General features: G+C 59.7%; 1 protein-coding gene across 4 annotated transcripts in view; it reads left to right on the forward strand.

Moving 5' to 3' along the window:
* The window catches only part of MBP (myelin basic protein), a 100,604-nt gene that overhangs the window by 80,758 nt on the left and 4,653 nt on the right, over nucleotides 1-15,193 (forward strand). For 2 of the 4 annotated variants that reach the window (XM_059140779.1, XM_059140781.1), the window contains 4 exons: nucleotides 8,176-8,283; nucleotides 10,504-10,539; nucleotides 10,843-10,875; nucleotides 13,973-14,083. In XM_059140779.1, coding sequence (XP_058996762.1) covers nucleotides 8,176-8,283; nucleotides 10,504-10,539; nucleotides 10,843-10,875; nucleotides 13,973-14,083 — 288 coding nt within the window. The remainder of the gene's footprint in view (nucleotides 1-8,175; nucleotides 8,284-10,503; nucleotides 10,540-10,842; nucleotides 10,876-13,972; nucleotides 14,084-15,193) is intronic. The other 2 variants (XM_059140780.1, XM_059140782.1) reach the window with 1 other exon arrangement.

Consider the following 15,193-nt stretch of genomic DNA (forward strand, 5'->3'; position numbering starts at 1 on the left):
ATTTCTTCATCTGCTTCCAAGTATTGGGTTTGGAACATCGGCCTCTGCCCCACGTGGAACCACATGAATCTGGCTCGGGGTGGCGGCTGCTGCCCCGGGTCCTGGACCAAAAGTCAGGAGAGCCAGCGCCCCCCCCCCCTGCTTCCACACCTGTTAAACGGAGCGGCGTTTCTGCCCCAGCAGCGCTGCGGGAGAGCGTGACAATCACACACCATCCACTGTAAAAGCCCGTGGGATGGCTTTCCTTTCTCCCTTTTTGAATGGAATCCTTTGGGGACACAGAGAGAAATTCCTAGAACTCGGGTGGTTTAGCTACGTAGGACTGCGCCAGGAGGAAAACCATCCCTGGGGTTAGCCCCGGGCACCCCATATCTGGACCCTCCAAGACAGGGTGACAGACGAGCCCTGGGGGCGTCGGGGCCGTGGGACAGAGTGAGGCGGCTGCGTAGTGCCTCCAGCGGCCAGAGTTCCGTGCCGGGATCAGATCCTTGCTGAGGACCCGTGCTCGGGCTGAGCGCCCGGAGTGGGGGCACGGGCCGGTGTGACGAGTGCCGTCCGCGCTGAGCTCCCCGAGGAGCCTCGACTACCAGCTCAAGAACGGGCGGGGCCCACGTAGGAACGGCTCCCTGAGCTCCTTTCTTTCTCGGTCCCGTAGGAAGGACGGAGCAGAGACCAGCACGCACTCGGGTTGGAAGGAGCAGTGTCCCCCAGATGAGTGCACCGTAGAGGGGCGGAACGTACATGCTGTTCCTGTGCGTTGTCGGAAGCGAGCTGGAGCAGCCTCCGGGATGTTTGAGAGAGATTCTAAGATTATGACATAGCCGAGGTCATCGCCCCACTAGGACGACCTTAACCATGAGGGACAAAGGGCTAGATGCGCGCGATCCTGAAGTTTGGGTTTAAACCCCTGCAGAGGACTGGTGCTAACACGGCCGCCGTCTGCTGTGTAGCCGCTGTCCGCTAGTGGCCTGCGCCGGCCGGTCGTCCAGCCCCTGCCTTCGAGCTGCGTGTGCAGGGACACGCGGCCACTCTCCCGCTCCTGCCCTGCACTCGGGCGAGAGCGTTCATCCAGAAGAGAAAAGCGAGCACGGCGAGGCCTGGGCCGGGGGAGGGCAGGGACCCCGAGGCGCACTGGGCTGTGCTTGGGCAACGGCGAGCGCCCCGGTGTGTCTCGGAGCCCCGCGCCCCTGGGCCGCGCACAGAGGTGGGGACGCAGCCGAGGGCCGGGAATTCCCTGTGGTTTCGTTCGCAGACGTTCCGCCGGCTCCGGAGAGGTAAGTGGGAGCCACGGCCGTTCTTCGCTCACCGCCAACCCGGCACGGCGCATAGTCGCTGTCTGCACGGGAGCAGCGTCTTCCTCGGCGCGGGAAGGAGCCGGTAGGTCGGTGTCTGGTCCGCTCCGAGTGCGAGCGCTGGGGAGGGCTCCTGTGTTCACGCAGCGGCCGCGGCGTTCGGAGGCGCGGGTCCTTCCCCGGTGGGTGGCCGTGGGTCTGCGGGTCCGGTGAAAACGAACCTCCTGTTAGGACGCCCGGCTCTGGCTCTCGGGCAAACCGGAGCAGGTGAAAATCCTTCCTGAGGTCGATGCGGCGCGGCCGTGGCCTGGAAGCCGGTGCACGCGCTCCCCCTGCTGGCCACGGGCATTATCTCAAGCGGAGGGAAATGGTACGAAAAGCCATACAAGGACTCGGGTTCAAGGAACGACTTTACCCTAAAAATTAATGAAACGGTTGCCCTTGGTGCCTTGGCTTCCCTCACACGGCGTGGGACTTGATTTGCCATCAAGGAGTTGTCATTTTATTGGTCTTGATGCCAAAAGAAAGAGTAACCGGTCGTGCCATAAATACTGTGCCAGCTGAGAGCCCGTCCGAAGGCACCTGCCCACTTGTCTGTTTGTGCGCGCAGAGCTGGGTCCGGACACTGTTTCACCAAATCGAGAAGCCAGGGCCATCCCTAAGTGGTAGAGTTTCTTCTACAACCTTTCAGATTTTGACTTTTCTATATAACAAGCTTGTGTTTTCTCATTGGCGCAAAAACTTTCATGAAGAAATAAGCAGATTAATTTTTTCAAATCTCGCTCGTGCAGAAATGGTCAGCTGTACGTGTGGACACGGCCTGCCGCGGGGTGGACGGGCTCCCGGGCTCCGACAGCCCTCGGCCCCGCAGGGAGCTGCTGCCCCTCGTCCCGGCTCATCCTGCTGACCTAGGGACACCCCCTCTGCCTCCTAACCTCCGCAGGAAACGAGCCTGGGACCGACGTGGCGAGACACACCCGTCCGGACAGATGAGGGCGAACTGTTAACCTTGGCTTCCTTCTTCAACCTGAGTGGACACAGAAGTGCTTCATCGGAGAATCACTAACTCTGCGTCCTGAAAACTCACTAAGCGTTTGAGCGCCTGCGTGGCTCCGTCAAGGAAGCATCTGACTCTTGGTCTTGGCTCACGTCTTGATTTCAGGGTCGTGGGATTGCGCCCGTGTTGAGAGCTAAAAAAAAAGAACAGAAAAAGAAGAAAAACAACAACAAACTAAGGAAGAAGACCCCTTCTGTCGGGGGCCCCGTCCAGTGGGCCTCTGGCAGGGGACTCCATCCGCCACCAGTATGTGTGGGGCAGAGGCTGAAGACCGAGGAGGGACGGAGGGGGAACCCCACAAGTGACCAGGCCACAGCCTCGCGCCCGTCCGCCTGGCCTGGCCGCAGCTGGTCTGCGGGGCTGACAGGTCACCTCGTGCCCCGGGACCTGCCCCTCTTCCCTCCTGCCAGTGCTTCCTCCGGACACAGCGTCCTCCCCGTGTCTCCCAGCCCAGCACATGAGCCCCTTCCTTCCCGTGCTGTATGAGAGAAGTCTAAGTACCCACGTCCCATGAACTGTAAAATTTAACCAATAACCACAACCCCAGTGTTTTTGGAAATGCCTCCCCAGGCCTGCCAGGGGCTCCTGCTGCTGCACGGGCAGACGCCAGCCCTGCTCTGACCTGACCCGACCGTCAGCCCCAGACACTTCCCTAGGGGAGGGCCCTGTGGCCCCTCCAGCCGTGGGTGGGCCGCTCCTTTCAGCAGGGCAGACCGGCCTGCGCATGGCGCTAGCCTCGTACTTGGCCACCCTATGCGTTCTCCCTGCCCGACAGCTTCCCTCCGAGCCGCTGGGGGTCTGAGCACCCCTTCTGCCGGTTGTCAGAAGCATTGCCAGATGTGGACAAGCTGGGGGCTCAGCACAGAAGCCAGAAGGGGGCAGCCCCCCAGGTGCCCTCGATGGAGGAACGGACCAACCAAAGGGATGTGTCCATGTGACAGAACGTCATCCAGCCCGAGTGATCTAGGAAGGGGATCGTGGCGGCTACTCCACACGGTGAGCCTCAGAGGGCAGGGCTGCCGGCAGCCAGACACGGCAGGATCCACCAGCCCGCCCCTGCGAGGTGCCTGGGACAGTTACATCCACGGAGACACAAAGGAGGTGGTGGGCACCAGGGGCCAGGGGCAGGGAAACGGGAGCCTGGTGCATCTGGAGGGACGGCCAGACTCACGGACACAGGCCTCCGGCCGGACAGTCCTGCTGATGACACAGGGTCGTCTTCGACCCTCGGCTTCATAAAGACAGACCCTGCTAATGGCCGTGGTCCAGTTTAGGTCCTAATCTACAGAGACACAGATGCGCTTTCTCTGTGCAGTTCTGTGAATTTTAACGCCTGTGGCCTTCTGTGGCCTTCTGTGTGGCTGCCAGCACAGTGAGGACCCTTCAGCCCAGAGCCACCCCCCGCGTTCCCGTCGGACCCACACCACAGGCTCCCCTCACCCATCCTGCGCCCTGGCGACTGCCACTCCGCTCCCCGCCGTGGCTGAATTGTGAGAAGAACATCCCGGAAGTCTCGGAGTGGCTTCTTCCACTCGGCGTGACACTATGGAGAGGCCTCTGAGTCCCCACAGGTATCACGCTTGTCGGGTCTTCCTGCTGCCGTTCCGTCCGCCTTTCCTCTCACTGAGGAACGTTTGGGCTGTTTGGGCCGATGACTGATCTTCAGGAATTGAGCTGCTAATAAACACTCGTGGACAGGTTTGGTTTTTTTTTTTTTTTTTTTAATGAACATGAGTTTTCATTTAAGATTGAAATTACTATTTCTCTCAAATTCTTGGCCAATATATTCATTACCAAAAAAAAGAATAATAATAATAAATAAGTTCGAGAAATACTGTTTGCCTTCTACCCTTCAAAGCAGGGAGCAGGGCTGCTGGGTCCTACGGGAAGTAAATGGTTAACTTTAGAAGAAGCTGCCAGCGTGCTTGACAGAGGCCTGTTCCATTTTGCATTCTTACCAGCGGTGCAAGAGCGCTCCCTGTGCCCCCCACCCTTGTCAACACTTAGTATTGTCAGTATTTTAAATTTCGCCCACTGTGCTATCTTCTTGTGGCTTTGGGCTACATTTTCCTAGTGGCTGACGATGTCAAGCAGCCTTTCACGCCCCTGCTGTGTCCCACGCCGCATCGACTCCGTGTCTGGGCCGTCATTTTGAACGGGTTGTTTTTTAACTGTTGAGTTTTGAGAGCTCCTTCCATATCCTGGTTTCAGGGGCTTTGTCAGATGCGTGTTTTGCACATATTTTCTTTAGGCTGTAGCCTGACTTTTCATTCTCTTAACAGTGTCTTTTGCAAAACCAAAGTTTTTAAATTTTATGGGCCATTCCTTGGATGTCGTGTCTAAGAACTATGCTTTCTACTAAATCTGTGCAGTTTTACATTGTTGATAAAAACCTATAGTCCATTTTGAGTTCCTTTTTGGATAAGGTGAGTCATTGGGTTGAGGTTCTTTTTTTTTTTTTTTTAAATATGGAGACATGGTTGTCCCAAAACCATTTTTTGAAAAGACTCCTGAACAGTCTTTGCGTCTTCACCTTCCTCAGAAACCAGCAGGTCACATTGCTGAGCCGGTTTCTGGACACAGGGCTCGCCGATCCGTGTCTGTCCCCGTCTAACACCACACTCCCTTCCTTACATGCACCATACAGAAACCTGGAAATCAAGGCATGTCCTCGAGCTTTATTCTTCTTTCCCACAATCGCTGGGCCATTTTGGTCCCTTGGCATTTCTGTTGCAGTCTCAGAAACAGCTTGTCTGTAGCTCAACAAAACCCCGCTGGGACTTTGGAAGGGGCTCCAGGACGTCGGCTGTCTGGGGAGAGCAGACACTTTTGCGGCGCTGAGCCTTGCCGTCCGCGGGCGGCACGGACGTCTGCCTGCTGGCTCGGGTCTCTGCTCTCTTCCCCAGACCCTCACGGTGTTTAGCATAGAGACCCCCTCTGTGTTTCCCACATTTATACTAACGGTTTCTTTCTCTGATGCTGTTGTGCGCGGTAGTGTTTTCAGATTTTGCTGTTTTTGCTGACTCTTCATTGCGCAGCGTGTAGAAGGTGCCGGGGGCGCGACAGATAGAATGATGCTGTTGGAATCAGGGGACGACCTCGGATTCCCCACGCGGCCGTCGGTTTGCAGCCAGGCGTCCAGGTCAAGTCCGTGCTTGGGCTTCGCCATGCGTGTGACGGAGGAAGCGTGGTTCCAGCCGGACGCCGTGTGTGAGCTCTATATTAGAGGGTCTCTGCGCCTCAGCACGTCAGTCCAACACACGGTTCACGCATGCCGCGTGCTCAGTTCCATGCCGCGGGTTCTGAATAAACACACCCACCAGCCTTTCCATGAGCGGCGCTGACCCCTGATGCTGTGCTCCCAGAGCCCAAATGCGATTGGCCAGCTTCACGCCTCCTTTAAATGATGCTTCCCTCAGAACATTGGCGACCAATGTCTTCATCGCAAAAATCACAAAATACATCATTTGTCTTGCAGCGTTCAGAGCAGGCGTGCTAACAACGCCTGTGTAACACCTCCGTGTCTTGCTCACAACACGAGCACGTCTGAGTCGTCCGAGAGCCGCGTCCCAGGACTTACCAGTCACGTCTGTGAAAACCTCTGTGTAAAGTGTGAGGCGTTTCTCTAACCGCAGGCGTGTCCGTTACAGGTGTGAGGCGCATCCCTGACCCAGAACCCGGTCTTGGGCGCGCAGGGGGACAGTGCGTGAACACAGGAGAGGAGCGGGGTGCGCGGGGCTAAGCCGACCACCTCCATCCAGGCCGATAGGACGGTATCTTGAGAATGACCACCTGCAGGACGTGTGAGACACTGAAAAGATGTTTGTCCTAAAGTAACTAATTTAAGTCATTTCCTGGCTCATCTGTTCTGCTTTTTAATTCTTGATTTCATGCCCGCTCGTCCTGGCAGGGGAGCACACGAGGTGGGCGCACGCGTTGAGTGTGGCCGGCCGGTGAGGCCAGACGCTGGAGACGGGCTGCAGGACGAGGGTCGGCGGGGGACTGGGTCACTGGGGTCGCTGTGGCGTCAGTGGAGAGCGGTTACAACGCGAAGGCTCAGGGGTTTCAGCAGTAACAGAACCCCTCGGCTCGCTCCCTGCTGTGGTCACACCTCCAGGCTCAGTGCCCCTGGGCTCCCTGGACCTCCCCGGCAGTGCTGGGGCAGACCTGAGCGGCCGGGCCCCTGGCCAGCCGCTGGCACTGCACACTCAGGGTGCTCATGGGCGAGCAGTGCGGGAGGCTAACGACCCCCCAGGTCTGCAGGGTGAGCTGGAGCCGGCTCTTCACGGGACACCCCTGCCAAGTGACTGGAGCAGAGGGCAGAGGAAGGAGCGCCGGCGCGGGGGCCGGGCCGAGAGCGCACACGGCCCTCCCCAGAGGCAGGGAGCAGGATCCCCGTGGCGCAGAGGCCGGCCACGCGTGGGGAACGTGTCCACAGCACAGCGAGGCGGCCGCGCTGTCAGAACAAAGACCTGCACTCAGGAAGCAGCACGCACACTGCGTTGCTGGGAGTTGGGTGGGTTCACAGCAGTCCTTCGGCCAGAGAAAACGTGCTCTGTTTAGTAAAGCCAAAGTGGGGGCTGGTCGGAGGTGCAGCGGGAGAGGACCACCGGGTGTGCAGATGCGTCCTGGCTGGAAAGGGAATAAGCAGAGGAAGAGCTCAGCCAGCTTCTGTTTTAGCGTCAATCCTGGGAAGGGGGCGGATGCCGGCGAGGCACTGGCGAGAGACAAGACGCATTCCTGGAGGCAAGAGTGACCACGGAGCTGCAGACCTGGGGGTCCGAGGCAAGAAAACAGACATCTGGGGTCAGCCGGCAGGTCCCCAACCGTGGGTGCTGGGCGCGTGCACCCGTGCCTCCAAACAGAGTCCAGCCAGGGTACGACAGTCACTGGTTAGGTGAGGCCCACCGAAGCCCTAAAATTCTGGAGGCGGTAGACTCCTTAGAGGCGAAGTGTCTCTTGAAGAAGGGCTCGGCCTCACGCAGGCTGCACAGAGCTGAGGAAGGACGGGAGACGCTCCAGGGACCCAGCCCGTGTAAGGGAAGTGCCCCGGTCGTCTGATGCCTGACCAGCCCCAGAGAGGCTCCCCTGGCTCTCATCTCCCTCATGTTCCTCCCCGTGCATGTCACTGGGCCAGCGGGAGGGACGCCCCAGGGTCGGTTCCACAAGCTTGCCTCCCTGAGCGCTCAGTGGGCGGGCCACGCTCAGCCCACGGTGCAGGGGCGCATGGGGGCTGGTGGGCCTCGCTCCCTCCGCCACGTTCCACGTCACCTCTGCAGCACTTCCGGAGCTGGGAAGGGCTGGGCGCTGCTGCCCACTGCCTTCCCTCGGCTCAAGATGAGGAAGCGGTCGTCCCAACCCGGGCGGGTGCCAGTGCTGTGACCTGGGGCACTGGTTTTGAGAAACGGAGGCCAGTTCGCGTGAGGCACCCCCTTCAGAGCTCATGCTGGGGGTTTTTGCCATGAGTCCCTGCGTGTTCTCCTTTATCCGCGGCAGAAGCTCAGGGAAGTGACAGCTTTCTCGTAGCACTCAACTCACCCCGCGCCCGTCTTCAGTGGACCCACGGCCACATCCCCTTCCCTTTCCTGTGCTGTGACTCTGGGGGACCCAGGGCCGGGTCTGTGATGGAGATACCCCTGGTAAAGTCAGAGAGGCTGCTGTTCCCCTGTGGGCCCCAGGAGCATCCTGAGTCACGGCAGCCACATCCCAGCACAAAGTCCCGACCCTAAAGAAACCAGGTGCATTTCCAGGAGAGGAGAGAGGCCTCCCAGGGAGGCCAGAGCGGAGGGTGGGACCTGACCCAGCTCCCCACGCCCTCTCTTTCAGGATGGACATCACGCAGCGAGAACTGCCCACTACGGCTCCCTGCCTCAGAAGCCGCAGCACGGCCGGCCCCAAGATGAGAACCCCGTAGTGCACTTCTTCAAGAACATTGTAAGTGCTCCCATACCACTGTGAGCGGCAGGCGGCGGGAGAATCAAGCCTGGGGGGCAGCAGGTGCCCGCTCACGGCCTCATCCATGGACTGGAGTCTGTCTCCACATGACCCTGAATTCAATCCACAGGGGACCAGAGTCTATCCCCACATGACCCTGACTCTAACCATGAAGGGACCTGAGTATATCCGAGATGATCCTGAGCTCTAATCGTAAAGGGACCTGAGTATATCCCAAATGACCCTGGGCTCTAATCTATGGGCACCTAAGTATATCCCCAGATGATGCTAAGCTCTAATACACGGGATGCCTAAGTATATCCCAGATGACCTTGAGCTCTAAGCATGCAGGGACCTGAGTATGTCCCCAGATGACCCTGACTCTAATCCACAGGGTACCCGAGTCTATCCCCACATGACCCTGACTCTAATCATGAAGAGACCTGAGTATATCCCAGATGATCCTGAGCTCTAATCCTGGGGCACCTAAGTATATCCCAGATGATCCTGAGCTCTAATCATAAAGGGACCTGAGTATATCCCAAAGGACCCTAGGCTCTAATCTATGGGCACCTAAGTATATCCCCAGATGATGTTGAGCTCTAATACATGGGACGCCTAAGTATATCCCCAGATGACCTTGAGCTCTAAGCATGCAGGGACCTGAGTATGTCCCCAGATGACCCTGACTCTAATCCACAGGGTACCTGAGTCTATCCCCAGATGATCCTGAGCTCTAATCATAAAGGGACCTGAGTATATCCCAAATGACCCTGGGCTCTAATCCATGGGCACCTAAGTATATCCCCAGATGATGCTGAGCTCTAAGACATGGGATGCCTAAGTATATCCCAGATGACCTTGAGCTCCAAGCATGCAAGGATCTGAGTATGTCCCCAGATGACCCTGAGCTCTAATCCATGGAATTAGAGTATATCCCCAAATGACTCTGAACTGTAATCTATGAGGGGCCCAAGTATATCCCTAGATTACCCTAAACTCTAATCCACAATAGACCCGAGTATATCCCAAATGACCCTGAGCTCTAATCCATGGGGGACTGAGTCTATCCCCAGATGACCCTGCTTCTAATATGAGAGGACCAGAGTCTATCCCCAGATGTCCCCGAGCTCTAATCCATGGGGGCCCAAGTCTCTTCCCACAAGGAACGTGAGTATATCCCCCATGATGCCTCCCTCCTCCTCAGGGTGAGGTTGGCCATGGGAGCTCAACCCTAGAAGCTGGTCACAAGGTCCAGACTTTACCTACCACTTACTGAATTCTGTGTTCTAGGGAAGAACTCACTCCTTTTGAGACTAAAGTACTATGAGACACGCACTTGAAAAACGCAGGCTTGGGAAAACTCTGGAGGGAAAAAGATTAGCAAGATGCAGAGGAACGGTTGTCAGGGTTTGCGGACAGGGAGGGGACGGGGACAGATGGGGCAGTGGACCTACCGTGTGTGATACGGCGGTGGCAGACCCCTGACCTCACGCACGGGAGCAAACCCACCGAACGAACACCCTCACTGTGAGCTCTGACTCGCTTCATGGAAGTGCATCTGCCTCGGTTCCTGCTTGTAATGCACAAACCACACGCGTGCAAGGTGGTAACAGACAGGAGGACAGTGTGCAGGACAAGAGGGCAGCCGTGGCAACGCTCTAATTTCTGTGCATTCTTTCTAGAAACCTAAGAGTGCTCTCAAAAATAAAGACTGAAAAACAAAAACAAAACCACAAGCTTCCAATCCTAAATGTTTTGTGCCACAGACATTTTAAGAGGGTGTTTTGCATGTTAACAAGTGAGTGTTTGCCAAGTGAGCCCCAGGCCCAAGAACACTCCTGAGTATCGGCCACACTCTTCCTCCAACCCTGAGAAAGGACCTTAGCAAAGGGAGGGTCACCGTGACCCCCCGGGGGCAGCACGCGCGTGCAGGGACCTCGGTGGGATGGACCGGTGCTGCTCACGGAGCCTCCTGGCCTTCTCTGAACGCTTTCTGAGTGTTCTGCAAACGGCCTGGCCTTGGCGTCCCGGGCCCTATGGTCTCCGTGAAGGAGGAGAGTGGGGAGGCGGGCCGGGAGCGACGACTGCTCAGGCCCCAGGGCTCCGGGCCACCCCCACTCCCCCGGGGCTGGTCGAGAGCCAGCAGGTGAGGGCAGGAGGCTCCGTGCGGGAGGGAAGCGCCCGCCCCCGCTCACTGGCCTCTGTGTATCTTTGTAGGTGACACCACGCACACCTCCTCCGTCGCAAGGAAAGGTAAGACCTTGGAACATGGTTCTTATTTGTCAATCCGCCTGGAGACCTTCCCTGAAATCCTTAAATGTACCCCAAAGAGGGTGGGCCTCACGGCTGCCTGACCTCCCCGAGTAGCACAGGCAGCGGAACACCGAGCGGAGAGCGGGGCCGGCTCCCAGCTCGCTGTCCCCTCTCCGCCCTGAGCCGCCCCCGCCCCGGGACCGGCGGGTGTCAGCACCATCCTGACCTGTGCTGCTTGTTTCTTAAAAGACTTTCTTTCTTCCTGCCTCAATGACAATGTCACTGTCTCTCTCTCTCCCACAGGGGCGAGGACTGTCTCTCAGCAGATTTAGCTGGGTAGGTGACACGGCGTGTCCGCGCGGCTCCCTCTCCCTTCTGCTCCTCACAGCTGCCCGGCATCTGCGTCCCGCCCCACGAGGCTCCCCTTCTTCCTCACCAGGCCCAGGGCCCATGCCATCGAGGGCCACCTTCTCCTCCTGAGGGGAACCCAGGGCCCCCGCCTCCGACCGCGCGGCGAGGCACAGGTCTCTGCTTCCGCGCCGGACCAGGCGGCTCCGTGCCTGAGAAAGTTCTCGACCTCCTTCCAGCACAGGCGGGGGATACCGGTCCCCACGGGGCCGGCCAGGGAGGCCTGTGCCCGGCGGGCTCTCCAGACCCCCAGCCCGGCCCCCAGGCTGACCCTTGGCCTGTCACACGGTCTAATGAAGCCCCGAGACCAGGAGTAGCGATAACCACAGCCTACCTAGCTCTCAGCATCCAGGAATGTCGTCTGAGGAGCACCGGGAACCAAGTGCCCTCCACGATTTTAAAGGCCAGCCGGCTTACTTTCTAGACACCAGAGACACGTGGTGGTGTCTAAGCCAGCTGAAAATGCCTGTCGGCGTGTGCTAACCAAACCTGTAGACGCTGGTTAGGAGTAATCGCTCTTCCTTGGCCCCGGCTGCCGTCTGCGGGATAAAATGGGAGAATAACCATGACCTATAGGCCAGGACCTCATGCACGCTGGACGCCCAGCCCGAGTCCCGAGTGCAGGGCGGGCACATCCGTGGCTCGGTTCATGGGCATCACACACGGATGAACGACGTTCGGAAGAGAAAGCAGGGAGGCGAGACCCGTGAGCGGGGAGGGGCGCAGGACGGGGAGGCCCGCCGAGCAGGGTGGGGGTTCCGTAAGGCTCGTGCGTGGCCCCAGCGCGTTCTTACGTGGACTTTGCTGGAACGCTTTATGCACATGTATTTGGGCCTTTTCTGAATGATGTGAAAGACTCTGCCAAAAGGGGCGGAGCGTGTAGGCAGCAGGTGGGATGGGCCTCGCCGTGATTGACGTCGGACTCTCTGTGCCCGCAGGAGACCGAGAGGAACTGGGGAAGGAGCTCTTGTTTTGGTGACCCCTTGGTCTGCCTCCTGACTTTCTAGGCCTGGACGCTTGGGCAGGATGTGGAGTCAGCCGTCCCGGAGAAAGTGCGAGGCAGGGAGGAAGCCCTTCCCCCAGAGGGCATGCGGCGCCCGCTTCACCCGGCAGCTAACCGGACAGGCCTTTGCTCCCCTCTGCGTCTCCGTGGTGGGGCCTACTAATCTTCACTCCGTTTCTCTTTTTTCCAAAGCAAATCCGGCTCATTCATTTGCTCGTGGGTCCGTTTTCTCGAGCTACAGGACGGCCTTCCTGCCTGGAGGGTGCGGAAGTCACTCGTGCTTCTTCTAAACTGTCAAACATTTCTTGGTAAATTCCAGGTTCTCCAAGGATAGAAGCAACCAAGAAGTCGAAAGGACAAAAAGTCAAGCAGGTCATTTAATCTGGAAACCCACCCTTGAGTTTTGTTCTCTGAAGTTCCTAGTTGGAGAAAAGCAAGCGAGACAGGAGAATGTGACACCGGCGTGCGAGGCGTGGTGTCCTGCCGCGTCGTGTGTCTGCACGTGGCCCCTGCATGCTTGGCCGTGGCCTGTCCTTCCGTGGGACGTCCCAGAGCGAGCGCGTCCACAGGAACCTCTGGACCCCAGGGCAGCCCGCCCTCCACTGGCCTCCACCACCTTTAGGATACGGGGGACCCACACGGATCCCTGTTCCCTCCGGCCCGGACGCACCTGCGTGCGGCAGGGACCCTCGGCGAGGCAGAGGGGTCCGGGGCTCCGCCAGGTTTATTTCGTTGACTAGATTGTCAGGCGCAGACCCGAGTGATCCTCCGTGTCCTGCCGGAGAACCTGAACTCCCAGAGCCTGTCTGTGAAGACAGAGCCACGGGGCAGGCAGCAGCCTCATCCGAAAACCCCCAGCCTGCTTGGCACCCACGTGACATGGCACACGAGCCTGGGGATCCTCATTCTGCCCACACTGGCCTCCCTGTGTCAGCACTGCCCGAACCCCCCAACTCCTTCCTTGTGTCCGTGGGGGAGCGTCCCATTTGAAAGTAAAATAGCTCTGAAAGTAGACGAGTCTGGGATGCGGGTGTCCCGATACGTCAGCAATCACCGGCCCTGCTCTGTGCCACGCGGGGAATTTCTTCCTTCCCTGAGTGCGCGGGGGCTGCTGGCCCCGGTAGGCCGGGCGCGGCCTCTCCCGAAACAGCGGCGAGCGCGTGCCCGAGCTCACGGGCTCTGCCGGCAGGACGGCGCGTCCGTGACCTTGCGAGACGGCGCGCCCGTGACCTTGCAGAACCCGCCCAGTCACCCCAACCCCGTTTTATAAATGAGGAAACTGAGGCTCAGGGTGGCTTTGACAGTTGCCCGAGGTCGCACGGCGAGGGAGCAGAGAGCCAGGGCTCCGTCCAGGCTGCGGGGTGCCTGCGGCTGTGCCCTGGTGTACGGTGGCAGGGACACGGCTTGCTGGCCGGACCTGCCCCCTTCCCTCCTTCCCGACCAGCCCAGATCCCGGGCCCCCAGTGGGGCGCACACACCCGCTCTCAGGGCACCAAAGCCATGGCCGAGGGAGCGGGTGCCGGGTCATCCAGGCCAGACAATCCGAAGCTTCTCCTTCCGCTTTAGAAAACTAAGGCCTCAAATTGTGCTAAGGCCAAGGCTCCAGACCCTGCAGGCCGCCGCAGGAGGGGCCTGACGTGAGGAGTCTACCCGGAGAAGCAGGCAGGGTCTCCTGCAGCCCTGGCGCCTGGCCTCCCGCGGCTTCAGTCCCAGGAAAGTGGCCCCTGGGGCCTAGGGCTGGCCGGGTGCGCCCTTCCTGCAAGCAGAGAGCAAAGTCTGTTCACCGGGGTTAGCTCAACCTTGCTGCTCTTGTCTTGAGAGCCACACGGTGGAGCGGGCCCCGGCTCCGATCTTTCTCTGAGAGAGTTTGGGCACCCATCTCCCAACGCACGGCAGCCCGGGCTGGACCAACACAGCAGCGCGGAGCTCGGCCCTGGGTCTCGGCCGAGCGGCGGCCGTCCCCGCCCCGCAGCCCATCCCTGCCCCGCAAGGCCGCCCTGAGTGCTGTCTGGTCTCTTGCAGGGAGGTGAGGGGCAGAAGCCAGGATTTGGCTACGGACGCCGAGCCCCAGCTCACAAGGGGCTCAAGGGGGCCCATGACGCCCAGGGCACGCTCTCCAAAATCTTCAAGCTGGTAATGTAACCCTTGTGACCCTTCTGACTTCAGGGATGCTCTGTGGGTGGACAGGGGCAGGACCAGGGACGGGGCAGTGTAGTGGGGCAGGGGCGGGGTGGGGGGGCCAGACTTCACACACTGTTCCTGTGCAGTTCACCTGCCAGGCTGGCCCAGGGACCCAGACATGTCTGCAGGGGTGGCCCAGGCTCCCTTGGGGACTTCGAGGATACGTGAGGGGTCCCAATCGAGGCTCTGCCGCGCCCTGCGGAAGCAGGGGTGGCTGTGGGCACTGACCGTGTCTGGAAGCCCTTGGTGCCGAGGCCTCAGATCTTGGACCCCCGAGAAAGGGAGCAGGAGCCAAGGGGCCGGGGGAGGTCAGTGATCAGGCGGCCAGAGGTCCCGGGAACCCATGGGGGCTGCCTGATATGGACACTGTGGTCGCCGGCCCCACGGCCGTGGTCAGGTGTGAGCTTGGTAGGCCCGGGCCCCTGAACGGGGCGTGAGAAGGCGTGTGCGGACAGCACGTGGGGTGGGCCCTCTGGCTTCCGGCTGGCCGCCCGTCTTGGCGTTGGTCGAGCCCGAGGTTGGCTTCGCGGTGTGCGGAGGGGCCCGCTGGCCTCCACTCATTCCCGGACACTCGCGGGCCAGGGAACCTCCAGGGATCCCAGGCTCCCCCAGAGCTCCGCATAGGACCTGCAGGACGCCGTCCTCAGGGGCTGGAACTACCTGGACCCTGATCGCCCGACAGCCTCGGGCACGGGGCCGCCCATAAGCAGCCGCCGTCCCCGGGGGCAGAGGCCTCAGATGGACATAGGCTGAGAGCCCAGGCTGGCGGTGCTCATGGTCGGGGGCCCGTGGCTGCCCCGGCGCCCTGTCTGTCTGAGGTCAGGCTCACTCCACGGAGGGGTGCTTGCCGTGCATCACCGTGTGCTCTTTGCGAGGGGTGTGTAGAGAGCATGTTCTCGTGGTGGGGGACAGAACGCGGTTGGAATGAGTGCCCCTGGGACAAGGCAGGTCCCCTGGATGGCTGCCCATGGCTCCAGGAGGGGCCAGATAAGGCTTTATGGGCCAGGGTCGAGGAGCCGGTCACACAGCTGGGGACAAGCCCACACTGGAGGAAGCAGAGGC

The sequence above is a fragment of the Mustela lutreola genome, chromosome 11 (genome assembly GCF_030435805.1).
Source record: "Mustela lutreola isolate mMusLut2 chromosome 11, mMusLut2.pri, whole genome shotgun sequence".
In the NCBI taxonomy this organism is placed as follows: Eukaryota; Metazoa; Chordata; class Mammalia; order Carnivora; family Mustelidae; genus Mustela; species Mustela lutreola.